Source organism: Microtus pennsylvanicus, chromosome 18 (assembly GCF_037038515.1).
Source record: "Microtus pennsylvanicus isolate mMicPen1 chromosome 18, mMicPen1.hap1, whole genome shotgun sequence".
NCBI lineage: Eukaryota > Metazoa > Chordata > Mammalia > Rodentia > Cricetidae > Microtus > Microtus pennsylvanicus.
In genome coordinates, this window is record NC_134596.1 from 3,995,396 (window position 1) to 4,010,575 (window position 15,180).

Genomic DNA, 15,180 nt, shown 5'->3' on the forward strand with positions numbered 1-15,180 from the left:
GCCTGCCTCTGCCTCCCGAGTGCTGGGATTAAAGGCGTGCACCACCACCGCCCGGCCCTCTCCTAGATGTTTTAATCTGTGTACATCCTGATGATTGGCCCTCCTAGGCTGCTCAGCTGGAAGTGGAATACCACCAGCATTGCAGGGGCTGGGGAGCCTGAATAGGTGAGGTCACAGGAACTAAGAAAGTGAGTGTTAGGGACAAGGACAAGGTGGTTGCTGACACCAAAGCTAGGAGCCTAGTCACCAAGGAAGCATTGCGGCCTTTCAACTTTGAAGGAAGTCAGTTATCCTGAGAAAATAATTCTTGGGTTCAAGTCCTGTTCCTCTCCCCTCTGCTTTTGTGTTGGAGCATCCATGCTAGGTTTCAGCTGCAAGCTCCGTGAATGCTCCTGTGCGGCTGCTTTTGGTGCGGCCCTGTGCCGGGCTGCACATGTGACAAGGAGCTGAGCCCGAGTGGTAAGGATAGGTTGTCGGCGCCCAGCTCCCAAAGAGAGATGCTTCAATTTTGAATTGTGCCAGAAAGAGATTGGGGTGGGGGTGGTAGCTCTGAGGCCTTAGGAGGACCAAGGGAAGAAGGTGCCGGGGTCCCAGGCAGGAAGGCAGCATGTTCAGAGGGGAGGGAACTGGGTGGAAGGGGCTGAACCAGTGAGACCAGAGGCTGCTGATGGGAAGTCTTTGCCCATGGAGACCATGGGGTCAGCAAGGGCATGACAGAGATGGACTTTCTGCCTGCTGGGTGGGTAGGAACTGCTGGGAAGTCAGAGTGTTGGCAGATGGTGCAGATAGGAGCCGGTGGCAATCATCTGGAGGAGATGGGGCTGGGGTGCCTTTGCCCTGGGCGCTGGCAGGAGAGGAGAGGAGAGGAGAGGAGAGGCGAGGAGAGCAGAGGAGAGCAGAGCAGAGGAGAGGAGAGGAGAGGCGAGGAGAGCAGAGGAGAGCAGAGGAGAGAAGAGGAGAGGAGAGCAGAGCAGAGGCGAGGAGAGGAGAGCAGAGGAGAGGAGAGCAGAGGAGAGGAGAGGAGAGGAGAGGCGAGGAGAGCAGAGGAGAGCAGAGCAGAGGAGAGGAGAGGAGAGCAGAGGAGAGCAGAGCAGAGGAGAGGAGAGGAGAGCAGAGCAGAGGCGAGGAGAGGAGAGCAGAGGAGAGGAGAGCAGAGGAGAGGAGAGGAGAGGCGAGGAGAGCAGAGGAGAGCAGAGCAGAGGAGAGAAGAGGAGAGCAGAGCAGAGGAGAGGAGAGCAGAGGAGAGCAGAGGAGAGGAGAGGCGAGGAGAGCAGAGGAGAGCAGAGCAGAGGAGAGGAGAGGAGAGCAGAGGAGAGGAGAGCAGAGGAGAGGAGAGCAGAGGAGAGGCCGGCACCACTGCAGTCAGTCCACATACTGCCAGGCCCCAGCTTATATCTGAACAGTTGGTGTCTGTGTACATCTGATAATTAAAGTTACTTGTATTTGTTTTGTATGTGTGAGTGTGTGTACATGTATGTCTGTACACCATGTCCGTTCCATGCCCTTTGGAGGGCAGAAGAGGGCGTCAGATCCCCTGGAACTGGAGTTGCAAACAGCTGTAAACCGTTGCATGGGTGCGGGGAATCAAACCCAGGTCTCTGCAAGAGTGGCTAGTGCTCTTAGCTGCTGAGTCCTCCCCCCAGCCTCAGTTTTATTTTTTAAATCATATTACACTTGTTTATTTATTTATTTATGAGTCAGTCATGTCGTGTTGTGTCCCCCGCCCCCCCATATACAGTGTGCCTGTATATGTGCTGAGGCACTCATGTGGAGACGGGTCTCTCCACAACATGGGTCTTGGGATTGAGCTCAGGTCATCAGGCTTGGCAGCAAGTGCCTTTCTACTCACTGGACCTTCTTGCTGACCCAAGATTTATTTTCCTTTTAAATTAAGTTTTATTTTTGGTGTCTCTGTGTGTGCACATATGTAAATGGGTGTCTGGGGGCCAGAAGAGGGTCTCAGATCTGGAGCGGAATGAAAATGAGGACATGGCCGCTCCTAGGTGTGGGTAAGGAGAAGGTTTATTGTAGATATGAGGGAAAGAACAGCCAGAGGCACCTGGAAGGGTCCGGACAGAGCATGGCGGTAGAATAGACCAGGCCACAAGTGGACAGAGAGCGGAGTGGGGTAGGGGAGAGACTGAGCAAAGAGTAGGAGGGGCCATGAGAGTAGGAGGGGCCATGGGAGTAGGAGGGGCCATGAGAGCACATGGGAAGGAAACAAAGGGGGCACGGGTGAGAAGTGCTGAGAGGAGCCAGGACTCGGGAACTGCCTGGAGGAGCCTGTCTGGAGAGCCTGAGGCCAGCACCTACTTTGATAAACGTTACTAGGCATCTTAGCCATTTGTCCTGAATATCTTTGGGCCCTAACAGGAGTTTCAGGGGGTTGTGGACCCCTGAGGTGGGTGCTGAGAATGCAGGTCCTGATTGTGTGCTCTTAACCACTGAGCATCTCTCCAGTTATCATCTTTTTTCCTTCTTTTTTTCTTCCTGTTTTGAAACAGGGTTTCTCTGTGTAGCTTTGGAGCCTGTCCTAGAATTCTCTCTGAAGACCTTGATCTCACAGAGATCTGCCTATCTTTGCCTCCCTAGTGCTGGGATTAAAGGTGTACGCCACCAGTGCCCAACTAGTCTGATCCACCTTTAATCCCAGTACTGGGGAGGCAGAGGCAGGCGAGTCTCTGTGAGTTCAAGGCCAGCCTGGTCTACAGAGTGAGTTCCAGGACAGCCAAGGCTACACAGAGAAACACTGTCTCAAAATACCAAAAAAAAGAAAGAAAGAAAAAAGAATGTAGAAGCCTCTGTTGGATGACAGTCACCACAGAAGCAGGTGGTGAGTGAGCCCTTCATTCACTCCTGAACGGCACAGCCGTCTGCAACCATTCCTTGAGCCTGTCCCTGATTGTCCAGTTGGGTCAGACATCAGTTTCTCCAGCATTTTGTTTGGCCCATGATTGTCAGAAGCACAAAGTTCTTTAGTATTGTTTTGTCCAAAGCAGCAGCTGACATTTGCCTCCTGTGATGGCTTAAGAGGAGACTTGACCTGTAGTGAGTTAGAGAGATGGCTGGCCCCCAGATGGTGTCTTAGCTGCACACCAGTCCTCAGGCCCTGACGGGCGCTCTTGCTGGCCTTCTTCTTGGGGAGCAGCTGTGTGTTTCTTGAAGGGCCCCCTTATCTGGAAGCTGGAAGCCAGGTCCTTCCCATCCATAGGGCACTGGGGCTCGAGCTCCTGAGTTCAGTTTCAGCTTTGCATTTGTTCTTAGGTGGCATCTCACCACAGATGAGGACTGATGGTTTCCTGGCCTGGGTAATGGTCCTTCTTTTTGTGAACAGCTGACAGCTCTTCCTGTTTGAAGGTTGACCCAAGTCATATCAGTAATCCAGTTATCTGAAATGTTCCTATTACCTGCAGATTTCCCGCAGATGTCTACTGCGGAGGTGGGGTGGGTACAGTTACCCAGAGCACACAGCTTTGCCCTGGGCCCAGCTGCGGACTTCTGCAGGCGGGTCTCTAAAGTGAAAGGCACAAAGTCTGTCTGTTAGTCAGTCTTGTGTTAGGTTGCCGGGGGCCTGCCCCCTGCCTTAAGTCTTGCTGGAATGACCAGGTTTCTTGTTGCAGGTTCAGCATCTGTGGCCAGATATCCATCATCCGCTCTCCTGATACTGTCAAACAGATGAGTAAATACAAAGTGGTCCTGTCCTCTCAAGACAAGGACAAGTCTTTGGTCACCGTGGAGACGGATGCTCATGGATCATTTTGCTTTAAAGCGAAACCAGGGACCTACAAAGTCCAGGTGCGTGTTTGTCTTACAGTATCTGTGGGTTGGGAAGGTGACTGCAAGCATGAGGACCTTTGATCCCTGGAGTCCATTAAAAGGCGGGTGTACTGGCATTGGCTTGTCATTCCCTTGCTGGGGAGGCAGAGGCAGGCAAATCCCTGAGGCTCACTGGCTGGCCAGGCTTGCCTGCTAGGTAAGCCCCAGGCCAATGAGAAATTTCATCTCCAAAGAACAAGATAATTGGTTTCTGAGGAAACAGCATCCAAAGTAACATCCAGCCTCCACTCACTCGAGGAAAAGCAAGGGTTTTCCAGAGTGTTATATGCCTTTCAGTCTCCTTCCTCCGTGTGAGGGCTGTGGTAGGCCGAGGCTGTCTTCTCTCCCTGGGTATGTGCAGGGCTGGCAGCAAACGTGTGCCATCCTGTGCCATCCTTGTTTCTGGCTGCTCTAGGGCATCCATGAGGCCAAAGCAGAGTAAAGCCAGTTCTTGCAGTTTTAGAATTTCATGGTGCCAGCTTCTGAGAGCCCAGACTAGAGGAACTACCCCACCCTGACTCCAGGACAACCACAGACCCCAGGGAGCTTACCCATTCAGGCAGAGGAGCAGGGCAGCCCCTGTCTGGAGGATCCCCACAGTGGAGTAGGCGTGAGCACAACTGGGCTACTGTCAAGACGACAACCAGAGGTCTGCCCACCTGGGAAGGACCATGTTCCTGGAGCCCACAGGGCTGGCTGGTCAAATCAGCTCTGCTCCCAGCTTTAGTGAGGGAGGCCTAGAAGTGTCTACTTAGCGTGGGTCTTCTGGAGTGAGTTCCTCCTTCTGGAGGGACAAGTGGAGATACTTGGTGGGTGCCCAGCTTATGTGAAGATGGCCACATGAACAGCTCCTGAGGCTCTGTCAGAAGCCCAGAGTTGGGCAGTTCTTTACTGGGAATACAGCTGGGATGTGTGCCTCCTTCCCCATCCTTTCTGAGCTTGGGAAAGGCATCAAGTGTGATGGCACACACCTGCAATCCCAGCACTGGGGAGCGGAAGCAGGAGTGTGAATGTCAGGCTAGCCTGGGCTGCGTAGTCTCTGTCTTAAAGAAACACAGAAGAAAATAAGTACATGGAAAAAGAAAAATGACCTAATTCTACGGGTGCCTCTGGGGAGGCATCAGAGAGTCTCTCTCTTTGAGACTTGGTTTTACAACAGCCCAGGTTCTTTCTGCCTCAGACTCCTGAGTGGTAGGTTAGAGGCTGGTGCTGCCATGCCTGGCTTAGGTATTATACTACTAGTGTGTTACTATGAAAATATCACTTCCTACTGGGCATGCTGGTGCAAGCCTTTAATCCCTGTGCTGGGGCCAGAGACAGGCAGATCTCTGAGTTAGAGGCCAGCCTGGTCTACAGAGTGAGTTCCAGGACAGCCAAGGATACACAGAAGCCCTGTCTCGGGAAACAAACAGAATTGTTATATTTGGTGTGATTACATATCTAGGCTCAATATGAACCTTCACCCTTTAGTATCTGCTGAGCCTGAGGCCCTCAGGAAGGTTCTAGTGCTTCTAGCCTCATAGGCTGGGGAAAGCTGTTCTCTGATGCTTCTAACACAAGTTCTCAACCTGTGGGTCACAACCCTTTTGTGGGGGGTGTCCTATATCAGAATCCTGCGTGTCGGGTGTTTATGCTGCAGTGTGGTCCCATAGCAGAATCCTGCGTGTCGGATGTTTATACTGCAGTGTGGTCAGAATCCTGCGTGTCGGATGTTTATACTGCAGTGTGGTCAGAATCCTGCGTGTCGGATGTTTATACTGCAGTGTGGTCCCATAGCAGAATCCTGCGTGTCGGATGTTTATACTGTAGTGTGGTCCCATATCAGAATCCTGCATGTCGAATGTTTATACTGTAGTGTGATCCCATAGCAGAATCCTGCGTGTCAGATGTTTATACTGTAGTGTGGTCCCATATCAGAATCCTGCATGTCGATGTTTATACTGTAGTGTGGTCCCATATCAGAATCCTGCGTGTCGGATGTTTATACTGCAGTGTGGTCCCATAGCAGAATCCTGCATGTCGATGTTTATACTGTAGTGTGGTCCCATATCAGAATCCTGCGTGTCGGATGTTTATACTGCAGTGTGGTCCCATAGCAGAATCCTGCGTGTCGGATGTTTATACTGTAGTGTGGTCCCAGCAGTAGCAGAATCCTGTGTGTCGGATGTTTATGCTGCAGTGTGGTCCCAGCAGTAGCAGAACTGCAGCTGTGAACTAAATGCTATGTGGGGGCCACCACAGCATAAGGAAGGTTGAGAAGCACTGCCATCTCGTCTTCTCACAGGTGCTGGTGCCAGAGGCTGAGACCAGAGCTGGGCTGATGCTGAAACCGCAGACGTTCCCTGTCACCGTGACCAACAGGCCTGTGATGGATGTGGCTTTCGTGCAGTTTTTGGCATCTGTTTCTGGAAAAGTCTCCTGCTTAGGTGAAGTGTCCACTGCAAATGAGAGTTGGGAGAACTGGACAGTGGGAAGAGATGGGACCAGGTGTCTCTGAAGTAAAGGCAGTGCCTGCCATTCCTGGGGAGACCTGCAGGGTTCTGGGGTGTTTTTTTGTGAATGGTGAGTTCTCAGTAACTGCCTAGCTACCAGGCACCTGAATTGTTTCTACTTTATTTTCCAAAGGTTTCTTTTTAGGCTGAAATCAGATCCTGCCTTCAATGTTAGCTCGTGTGTGTGCATGCGTGTATGATGTGTATGCATGCTTGGTACGTAAAAGTGTGTGCACATGAGTGTGTGTGTGTGCGCGCGTGCATGGTGTGAGTGTGTGTAGGTAAGGCACAGTGTGTGTGGGCACACTTGCGCATGTGTGCTTGTGTGTGGAGGTCAGAGGGCGGTATTGAATGTCTTCCCTTGATCTGTTTACACTTTTTTCTATTATTTGGAGACAGGGTCTGTCACTGACCCTGAAGCTCATCGGTTCAGCTAGGCTGGCTGGACAGAGAGCTCTAGGTACTGCCTGTCTCTGCCCGCTCCCAGTGCTGGGGCTCCTGGCGCACATTGCCATGCCAGCTCTTTATCTGCGTTTATGGGAACCAAACTCAGATCCTCATGTATATGTGGCAGGCAGCTCACCACACACACATCTGGATCATCAAACCAGCCTCCTTTCTGTGTTTTTTTGAGTCCAGGTCTCATGTAGTCCAAGGCTGAGAATGCTTTTTTTTAAAAAATGATTTTTTTTTTCTGAAAGGTTCATTTATTATGTATAGTGTTCTGCCTGCATGTGTTCTTGCAGGCCAGAAGAGGGCACCAGATCTTATGGTTGTGAGCTACCATGTGGTTGCTGGGGATTGAACTCAGGACCTCTGGAAGTATACTCTTAACTGCTGAGCCATCGCTCCAGCCCATCTAGAATGATCTTAACTTTCTTGCCTTCAGCTCCCAAATGCTAGGATTGTAGGCGTGCACCATGACTCCCGCAGGCCTGAGACTTTCACTTTGTAAAATGGGCATACTGCCCCTCTTGGAGTCTATAAGGGGTTTAAATACAGTTTCCTCAATGTTGCTGCTGATTCTGGTTAGATTCCAAGGACTGTGACCTGGAGCAAGTTACTAACCCTCCCCTGTCTTGGGGTGACTGAGAACTGGGTCGTTGTCCTGTCCTGGAGGGAGTGGGCCAGAGCCGCTCTTGGGGGCTCCCAGGTGTTCTTTCTGAACTCGCCTCCAGGGCTTATTGCTCAGGCTAAGCACTCAGAATCTCGGCAGGGTTTGCTGTGGCAGTCAGGTGAGGTTCTCGGGTCTTCTCTCTAGATACCTGCGGTGACCTGTTGGTGACCCTGCAGTCACTGAGCCGCCAGGGTGAGAAACGCAGCCTCCAGCTCTCTGTCAAGGTCAACTCCATGACCTTTACCTTTGACAAAGTGCTCCCTGGGAAATACAAAGGTAAGACAAAGCCTGCTCCCCTTTGTGCTTTCCGTAGACCTTTTCCTGGGAACTCTGTCCTGGGACCTTGACCTGCAAAGGTCCCACCCCATGTGTCTGCTTTGGGGAGGGTGCCCTGACAAATCATTTTATTTCCAAGTGCCAGAACACTCATGATGATTCCAGTCTCATGTCTGCCATTTAGCTTTAGAGGGACCTTGGGCAGCCACTCTTTCTCCTCCACAGATGGTTTGCTCATCTGTGAAATGGTACGATAGCCTTTCTCAGGAAGGGACTAAGCAAAGCTCAGAGCTTGGTCAGCAGGGCAGTGGCCCATGCGGGTGCCATTGCTGCCCTCAACAAGCCAGCTCCTGCCTTCTTTTCGGACTAGACTTCTGGCTAGTGGAAAGTAGACTTCTCTCTCTGGGTGTACTTTCTGTCTCGGAGCTGGCAGACTGCCTGTTTTATAGCTTCTGTGGCGTCCTGTCAGACCTGTGCGCACATGCTAACTACTCCTTCTCACAGGCCACTGGCAGAGTCCAGAAGTCTAGACCTGCAGGCTCACAGGAAGGAGTTCAAGGTCTGCCAGAGCCGCCTTCCACATAAACAACAACAACAACAAATTGGATAAAAATCAGCTGAAAATATTTACTGAAAGTCTGGTGACCTGGATCTTTTGTGGCCTGGCATCTTCAGCCTCCGTGGATTTCTAGTGACAGTTGTAGTGACAGTGGCCGCTGGTGTCAGTTTTTCTTGGGCAGTGACTTGTCCTAAACACTGTTGACTGCCTAGGTGTTTTTGTATAAAGTGTATTTTCTGTTTAGACAAGGTGTCACCTAGAGCCCAGACTGGCTTTGAACTCATTTCATCCTTCTGCCTCAGCCTTCTGAGTGCTGGTGCTGCAATTGCGAGTGCACGGCACCATGCTGTGCAGCCGTGGGCAGGTCCCAGTGGCCTGGTGGTGTTTGCTTTGCAGTGAGCATCACGCATGAAGACTGGTGCTGGAGGAACAAGAGTCTGGAGCTGGAGGTGCTGGAGGACGACGTGTCTTCCCTGGAGTTTAGGCAGACGGGCTACATGCTGCGGTGCGCGCTCTCACACGCCATCACTCTGGTAAGTGCTGCTTTGGAAGGGTTGCATAGAGAATACCCAGTGGGTTCGGCAAGATGGCTCAGCCTGTAAAGGTGTTTGCTGGCAAGCCTGATGGTCTGAATTTGATGCCCGGGACCCACACAATGGAAGGAAAGAATCAGGTCCTACAAGTTACCCTCTGACCGACACAACATATAGTGCACTCATGCCCTTACACACCACACACACACACACACACACACACACACACTCCAAATTAAAAGGAACATCTGGCATATAGCAATTGCCAGAGCCTGGCACAGTAAGAATTTGTAATGCCAGTCAAGCCAAGTTCCTTTTCCGCCCTGAGATCCCGCCTGCTAGGGAAGGCATCCCCATGACTGCAGTGTTGGCAGCAGAGGGGCCGGTGTGGTGTGGTGTGTGTTGTGCTGCTTCTGGAAGTTCCCTTGTTTTTCCTGCAGCATTGGGATCATGTGCCCACTGCTCAGGCTGTAGGGAGGCCCAGCAAGTTGTGTTGTATTTAACGATTCCTTGGTGCCCCCAGTGTCTCTAGGCTGTTGCTTCCCACAGTGGGAAGAACTTACTCACGTATTCCCTATCGCTCTGTTTTGATTTGCTTTCGTTCTTCTCAGGACTAAATCCGGGAATTTAAATATACCGACCAAGCACTTACCACTGAGCTGTAGTGCTGGTCCTTAAAATATTTTTAAGTTACTATTATTTTATTTGTTTGTTTATTATATTTTGAGGTCTGATCTTTCTATATAGCCCTGGCTCTCCTGCGACATACTATGTAGATCAGGTGGCCTCAAACAATACTGTGTGGCCTGATATAGATAAGATCCCAGTGCTTATTCCTCCTGAGTGATGGATTAAAGATAGACAGCGTCACGCCTAGCCTAAATTATTGTTATTTTTATGTTGCATGTATGGGTGTTTTGCCTGTGTATGTCTGTACTACCTGTGTGCAATGTTCATGGAAGCCAGGAGACGGCATTGGGTTGCCTATGACTGGAGTTGTAGAGAGTGGTGAATCTCCATGTAAGAACAAAGCCAGGTCTCCTGGGAGAAGAGCAGGTTTGCTCAGCCATTTCCCCAGCTCCCTCTTTTTCACTCTCTGATTTTGAAACTGAGTTTTTCTGAGTGGCCCAGGCTGGTCTTGAATTTTGTAACCTCCTGCTTCCCTCCAGGCCAGTGCCTGCCTACTTGGCTGTGGTCCTAGGACTCCAGGGAAAGGGTTACCTCTGTGGTTTCCTCAGGGTTGTAGCAGACGTCATTGTCAGACCGCATCAGAGAAGCAATTGGCAATGGCAGGGCTGCTAACACTCCGGTACCCTTTATTCCGAGATGGTTGGTGTACAGACAAGAATAAGCCAGTCGACACTCCTCTCCCTAAGCCCTGCAGTACACTCCGGTACCCTTTATTCCGAGGATGGTTGGTGTACAGTCAAGAATAAGCCAGTAGACACTCCTCTCCCTAAGCCTGCAGTACACTCCGGTACCCTTTATTCCGAGATGGTTGGTGTACAGTCAAGAATAAGCCAGTCGACACTCCTCTCCCTAAGCCTGCAGTAGATTTCTGCTGCCTCTAGATTAAAATCTAAATTTTGTGAGTAAGGTGAGCGAGGAACTGTGCTTGCCTTGGTCTCACCTGACCCCCTTGTCCACCTCCTTGGCCCCAGCAGCACTTCTGTTCCTACTTCACCTGAACGTGTCTCGCTGTCCATAGCCTTTGCACGCGTTCCTCACCCTTGAGGCCTCTGCCAGTTTCCTGTTGTGAGGGTGGTGCTGAGGCCCAGGCCCCGGAGCTCTTGGGCTCCTCTCCAGGACAGGTGGTCATTCCCTCCTTGTATTTGCTTCTCTGCTTTATCTCCTCCGACCTGAAACCACTCATTCATTTGTTGATTTTCTGACTTCCTTAGTTAAAGGTACCTTCTCCTTCCCAGAGCAGGGTCACAGGACCTGAGTCTGTCCTGTGGCAGGCACTCAGTAAACGGGCGCTGACTGCTGCAGATAGCACATCTCAGTACGGTTTGGAAGGTTTTCAGTTTTCCCGTGGCACCCAACAGCTCAAATGATTTAATGGGCCAAACTGGTGACTGGCTGAGAAACAGAAATGAAATTAATCACGTGGAGTCTCTGTCTCTCCATAAGTCACTGTGTTGGCTTTGGCTCCACAGGAGTTTCATCAGGATGGAAACGGCCCTGAGAATGTGGGGATTTACAACCTGTCCAGAGGAGTGAACCGCTTCTGCCTGTCCAAGCCAGGTCAGCCTGGGAGGCGGGAGGGTGGGGCTAGGGTGGGCCTGAAGGGCAGTGGCTTTGGGTCCTTTTGCCTCCAGAGATGTTGAGGAGGTTGCTGTTCTCACAGTGATGTTGCCTTGCCTCTCTCTTAGTTCTAGTGAGGTAGATTTTACAGCGTGAAGTTCTCTGGCTTGGGAACTCAGAGGTGGAGCACCAGCAGTGTTCTCTTAGGGCCTGGCCTCATTCCAGTGCCACACAAACAACAGTTCGTTCACGTGAGATGTGAATAAGTGGTTTCTAGTACAGTTTGCCAGGCTGTCCAGTCATTACCAGTCCCAGCCCTGCAGCAGCTCAGGCACCTCTGTCCTCTGGGCCTGACCTGGGCTTTGGCTTCTTACCTTTAGCATAGTTTGGGAGTTGAGCCACGTTGCAGGGCGTCAGTGTTTAGTTCTTCATTGTCGTGGATGAATAGTACTCCACATTCCCTGTGTGTGGTCATCTGTCATTTGCACTTGAGGTGCACTGAGATTTCTCCCATTTTGGGTATTAGGAACTAGAGCTGTGTGCATGGTTTTATGCCTTTGTGTTACAATTCTTATTTAGAATCCTAAGAATGGACCTCTTAATCATATGGTAAATTTATGGTGTAACTTGTAAAAGAAACTACCAGTTGGTTTCCGGGGAGACTGTACCATTTGGCATCTATACTCCTTTGCCCAAGGTCTATTTGGGATCTTGCATTGTGTCTTTTGGCTGTTAGGGTTTTCTTGAGCCACTAAATACTCTCTCTGTAGATGGCAAGCTCGGTGGCGGTCAGGCCAACCTGCTGCCCTTCCCACTGTGTGCCCACCCAGCAGGGTGCTGGGCTGGAGAAGGTGGCCAGTCATAGTCTGCTGGCGAATGTGGGGTGGGGGAGCTAATCATGACCGTTGATGCCCACTGCGGTGAGAACAGAAAGGGGTGTGAGTCTTCTTCAGGAGTCTGGCCAAAATACTGATGGTTAAATTGTTAGTTCTGCTTGACTGCATTCCTCCCGCAGGTGCTGAGCTGTGCCCCACCCAGGTGTCACTCATCAGGTTTGCTTTGTGCGTTTGCAGGCCTCCTCTGCCCTGTTTCTTTGCCTCTCGAAACACCTAACGTACGCACCCTGTCCACAACAGTTCTTTTGGTTTCTCTTTGTAGGTGTGTACAAAGTGACCCCGCGTTCCTGCCACCGCTTTGAGCAAGCCTTCTACACCTATGACACGTAAGCCTAGAGACAGTGCTTTGTGGTGTGTGTGTCCTGGGGGAGGACGGGCATTCCCCTTCCTTTTCTGGCTCTTTGGCTGTTGGGTTTCTTGTTCTTTTGGAAGTGGTAAGATTAGGCATTAAGGTGAATTTCTAGATATGGGCTTTTTGGATGTTACTGAGGAAATGGAGCAGGCTGTTCTTCCTAAGAGTTATGTAAACTCAAGGACCAGCAAGAGGGCTCCCAGGTAGAGGTGTGTGCCAAGCCAGACTGGAGACCATAGTTCAAAACGTGGAAGCTATGTTAAGGTGGAAGGAGAAGAATGTACTCCACAGAGCTGTCCTCTGATTGTGCTTGTGAGCTTCCCGAGTTTCCTTACCCCAGCCTGTGGACTGTTTCCCAGTGTATCAGGGTGGGGAAGGCCACCTCTGCAGGGAGGCAAATACCGCCATCCCTTGGAGCCTGTCTGGGGTTGCTGCTAGCAGCTTCTCTGTGTTCTGATTATAGGTCCTCACCCAGCATCCTGACGCTAACAGCCATTCGCCACCATGTCCTGGGAACCATCACCACGGACAAAATGATGGACGTGACAGTGACTATCAAGTAAGATGGGTGTCCTGCGTGGGCAGGGTGGGCCTGGGAGACCCTAATGGATTCTGAAGATGGTTTTGAGTTCTTGTGAACCCACAGCAGTGAGGTCCCAACTGCTTGCTGCTGACAGCTGGGGCTGTGTCTTAAGTCTGTGTGAATTCTTTATGCTTTTTGGCTAAGAGAGCAGACTTCCGGGGTTTGTTCATTATAGTTCAAATGTTATAGCGACTTAAAAATTCTTTAGATCTTTTCTCGAGGACGTAAGGACTAGAGGTGCTCCTCTGGGTTGGAGGAAGTGCTTGGGAGGCTGGCTTGCTGGGGGTCTTCTGTTCTGGCTGCAGTGTGTCTGACACCCCAGCTTCCTCAGGAAGTGTCAGACTTTGGGCAGCATAACTGTCTCACACAGATGGAATATTCAGGAACTTGCTTCCTCCCAACTTCCTGCCCATCTGCCACGGATACTGAGAACACTCAAACACAGACATGTGCACCTAGGTACTCTCTCTGACCTAGGTACTTCATGGTAATTGTTGCTTGGAAACAGCTTTAACCAACTCTATCCAGTCATTAGGGATAATTCTATTAGGAACTGACCACAAGTTTAACAATTGCTTCACAAAGTGAATGCATGCCATAGGAGACCATTGCTTCCTTGATCTCCTTAAATGACATTGTCACAAGAGTCCAGTTAGCTGTAACAGAGCCTCTGCCATTTGGCAATTCCTGTAAGGTTACTGGGTATATTAAGGTTGGCTGTTTGAAAATTGTAGTATGTTCCTCTCTGTTTTTATAATGAATGCAGTGCTGAAATTGGCCCTCCATTAAATTCTTATGACTGGATTTGAATATCTCTGTGATCTGTTTTACTAGGTCTTTCTAAGGCCTGTATCTTACACTCAGATTAATCAACTTTTTTAATGATAAGACAAAAGTGATAAAGCTGATAAGGTTTAAAATTGACATTACATAAATGCCATTTAAATGAGCTGTCTTCTCATTTAATCGTTCCATTTTCAAACTGTCTGGTATATCATCATACAGAGACCCAAATCCCGCCATTATGTTTTTTTCCCCCCATTTATTAACTGAGAAAAGCTTTTAACTAATTCCTTCCTTTAAGAGTTCCCAGTTGTCTTACCAAATCTACTGATGATATTGATGAAGATGTGAGGCTGATTGCTGCTGCATAGAACATTAGAAGCCTGACTAGATTTCAAGGCAGCTACCTAGTTTGACAGCAGCCCAAGAAGGACGTTCAGGGAGCGCCTGCAACCCACAGTGGGGGGGGGGGGAGAGACAGAGACAGAGAGAGACAGACAGAGAGAGAGACAGAGAGAGAGACAGACAGACAGAGACAGACAGACAGACAGACAGAGAGAGACAGACAGAGAGAGAGAGAGAGAGCGAGCCAGAGCGCCAGCTGTCTAAAAAACACACCCTGAACGCGCCCGATCTCGTCTGATCTTGGAAGCTAAGCAGGGTCGGGCCTGGTTAGTACTTGGATGGGAGACCGCCTGGCTTTCTTTTTTGGGGCTGGAGAGATGGCTCAGAGATTAAGAGCACTGGCTGCTCTTCCAGAGGTCCTGAGTTCAATTCCCAGCAACCACATGGTGGCTCACAACCATCTGTAGTGAGATCTGGTGCTCTCTTCTGGCCTGCAGACATACACACAGACAGAATATTGTATACATAATAAATAAATAAATATTAAAAAAACACATGGGATTGTTTGGAAAAAGCATGTGTGTTGGCAGCTGCCTGAAAGGTACAGAAGAAAAATTCCAAACTTGCGCAGTGGCTTGGGGGAAAAAGGAAAAGATAACCTAGCAGGGTGGGGCTGGAGCCCTACACGTAGCTCCTGCTTGTGCCGGGGTCTATTTTGTGAATTTGTACCTGTTTAATTTTTCTATTTTGGGTAGTACAGTTTTTTGTTGTTGTTGTTTTTAGGTTTTTGTTTTGTTTTGTTCTTTTTTCATTTTCATTTTTTTTTAAAAAAGAAAGCAAACTGTCTTTTTCCATTATGCATACCGATCCAAGTTCCTACTCCCTCACTTCCTCCCATCCTTCCACCCACTTCCTCCCCTTCCCCCATCCACTCCCCAGAGAAGGTAAGGCATACTGCTTTGGGGAAGGTCCAAGGCCCTCCCTACTATATCTAAGCTGAGCAAGGTATCCATTCAAAGAGAATAGGATCCCAAAAAGCCAGTACAAGCAGTAGGGATGAATCCTGGTGTCACTGCCAGTGGCCCCTCAGTTGGCCCAGCCATACAACTGTCACCCACATTCAGAAGGACTAGTTTGGTCCTATGCTTGTTTCTTCCCTGTCCAGCTGGATTTGGTGAGCT

The 15,180-nt window shown here is 50.1% G+C and overlaps 1 protein-coding gene across 2 annotated transcripts in view; it reads left to right on the plus strand.

Moving 5' to 3' along the window:
* Positions 1 to 15,180, plus strand: part of LOC142837583 (BOS complex subunit NOMO1) — a 59,727-nt gene that overhangs the window by 19,687 nt on the left and 24,860 nt on the right. For both annotated transcript variants that reach the window (XM_075952743.1, XM_075952742.1), the window contains exons 12-18: positions 3,621 to 3,795; positions 6,101 to 6,242; positions 7,570 to 7,701; positions 8,657 to 8,793; positions 10,953 to 11,040; positions 12,199 to 12,262; positions 12,752 to 12,847. In XM_075952743.1, coding sequence (XP_075808858.1) covers positions 3,621 to 3,795; positions 6,101 to 6,242; positions 7,570 to 7,701; positions 8,657 to 8,793; positions 10,953 to 11,040; positions 12,199 to 12,262; positions 12,752 to 12,847 — 834 coding nt within the window. The remainder of the gene's footprint in view (positions 1 to 3,620; positions 3,796 to 6,100; positions 6,243 to 7,569; positions 7,702 to 8,656; positions 8,794 to 10,952; positions 11,041 to 12,198; positions 12,263 to 12,751; positions 12,848 to 15,180) is intronic.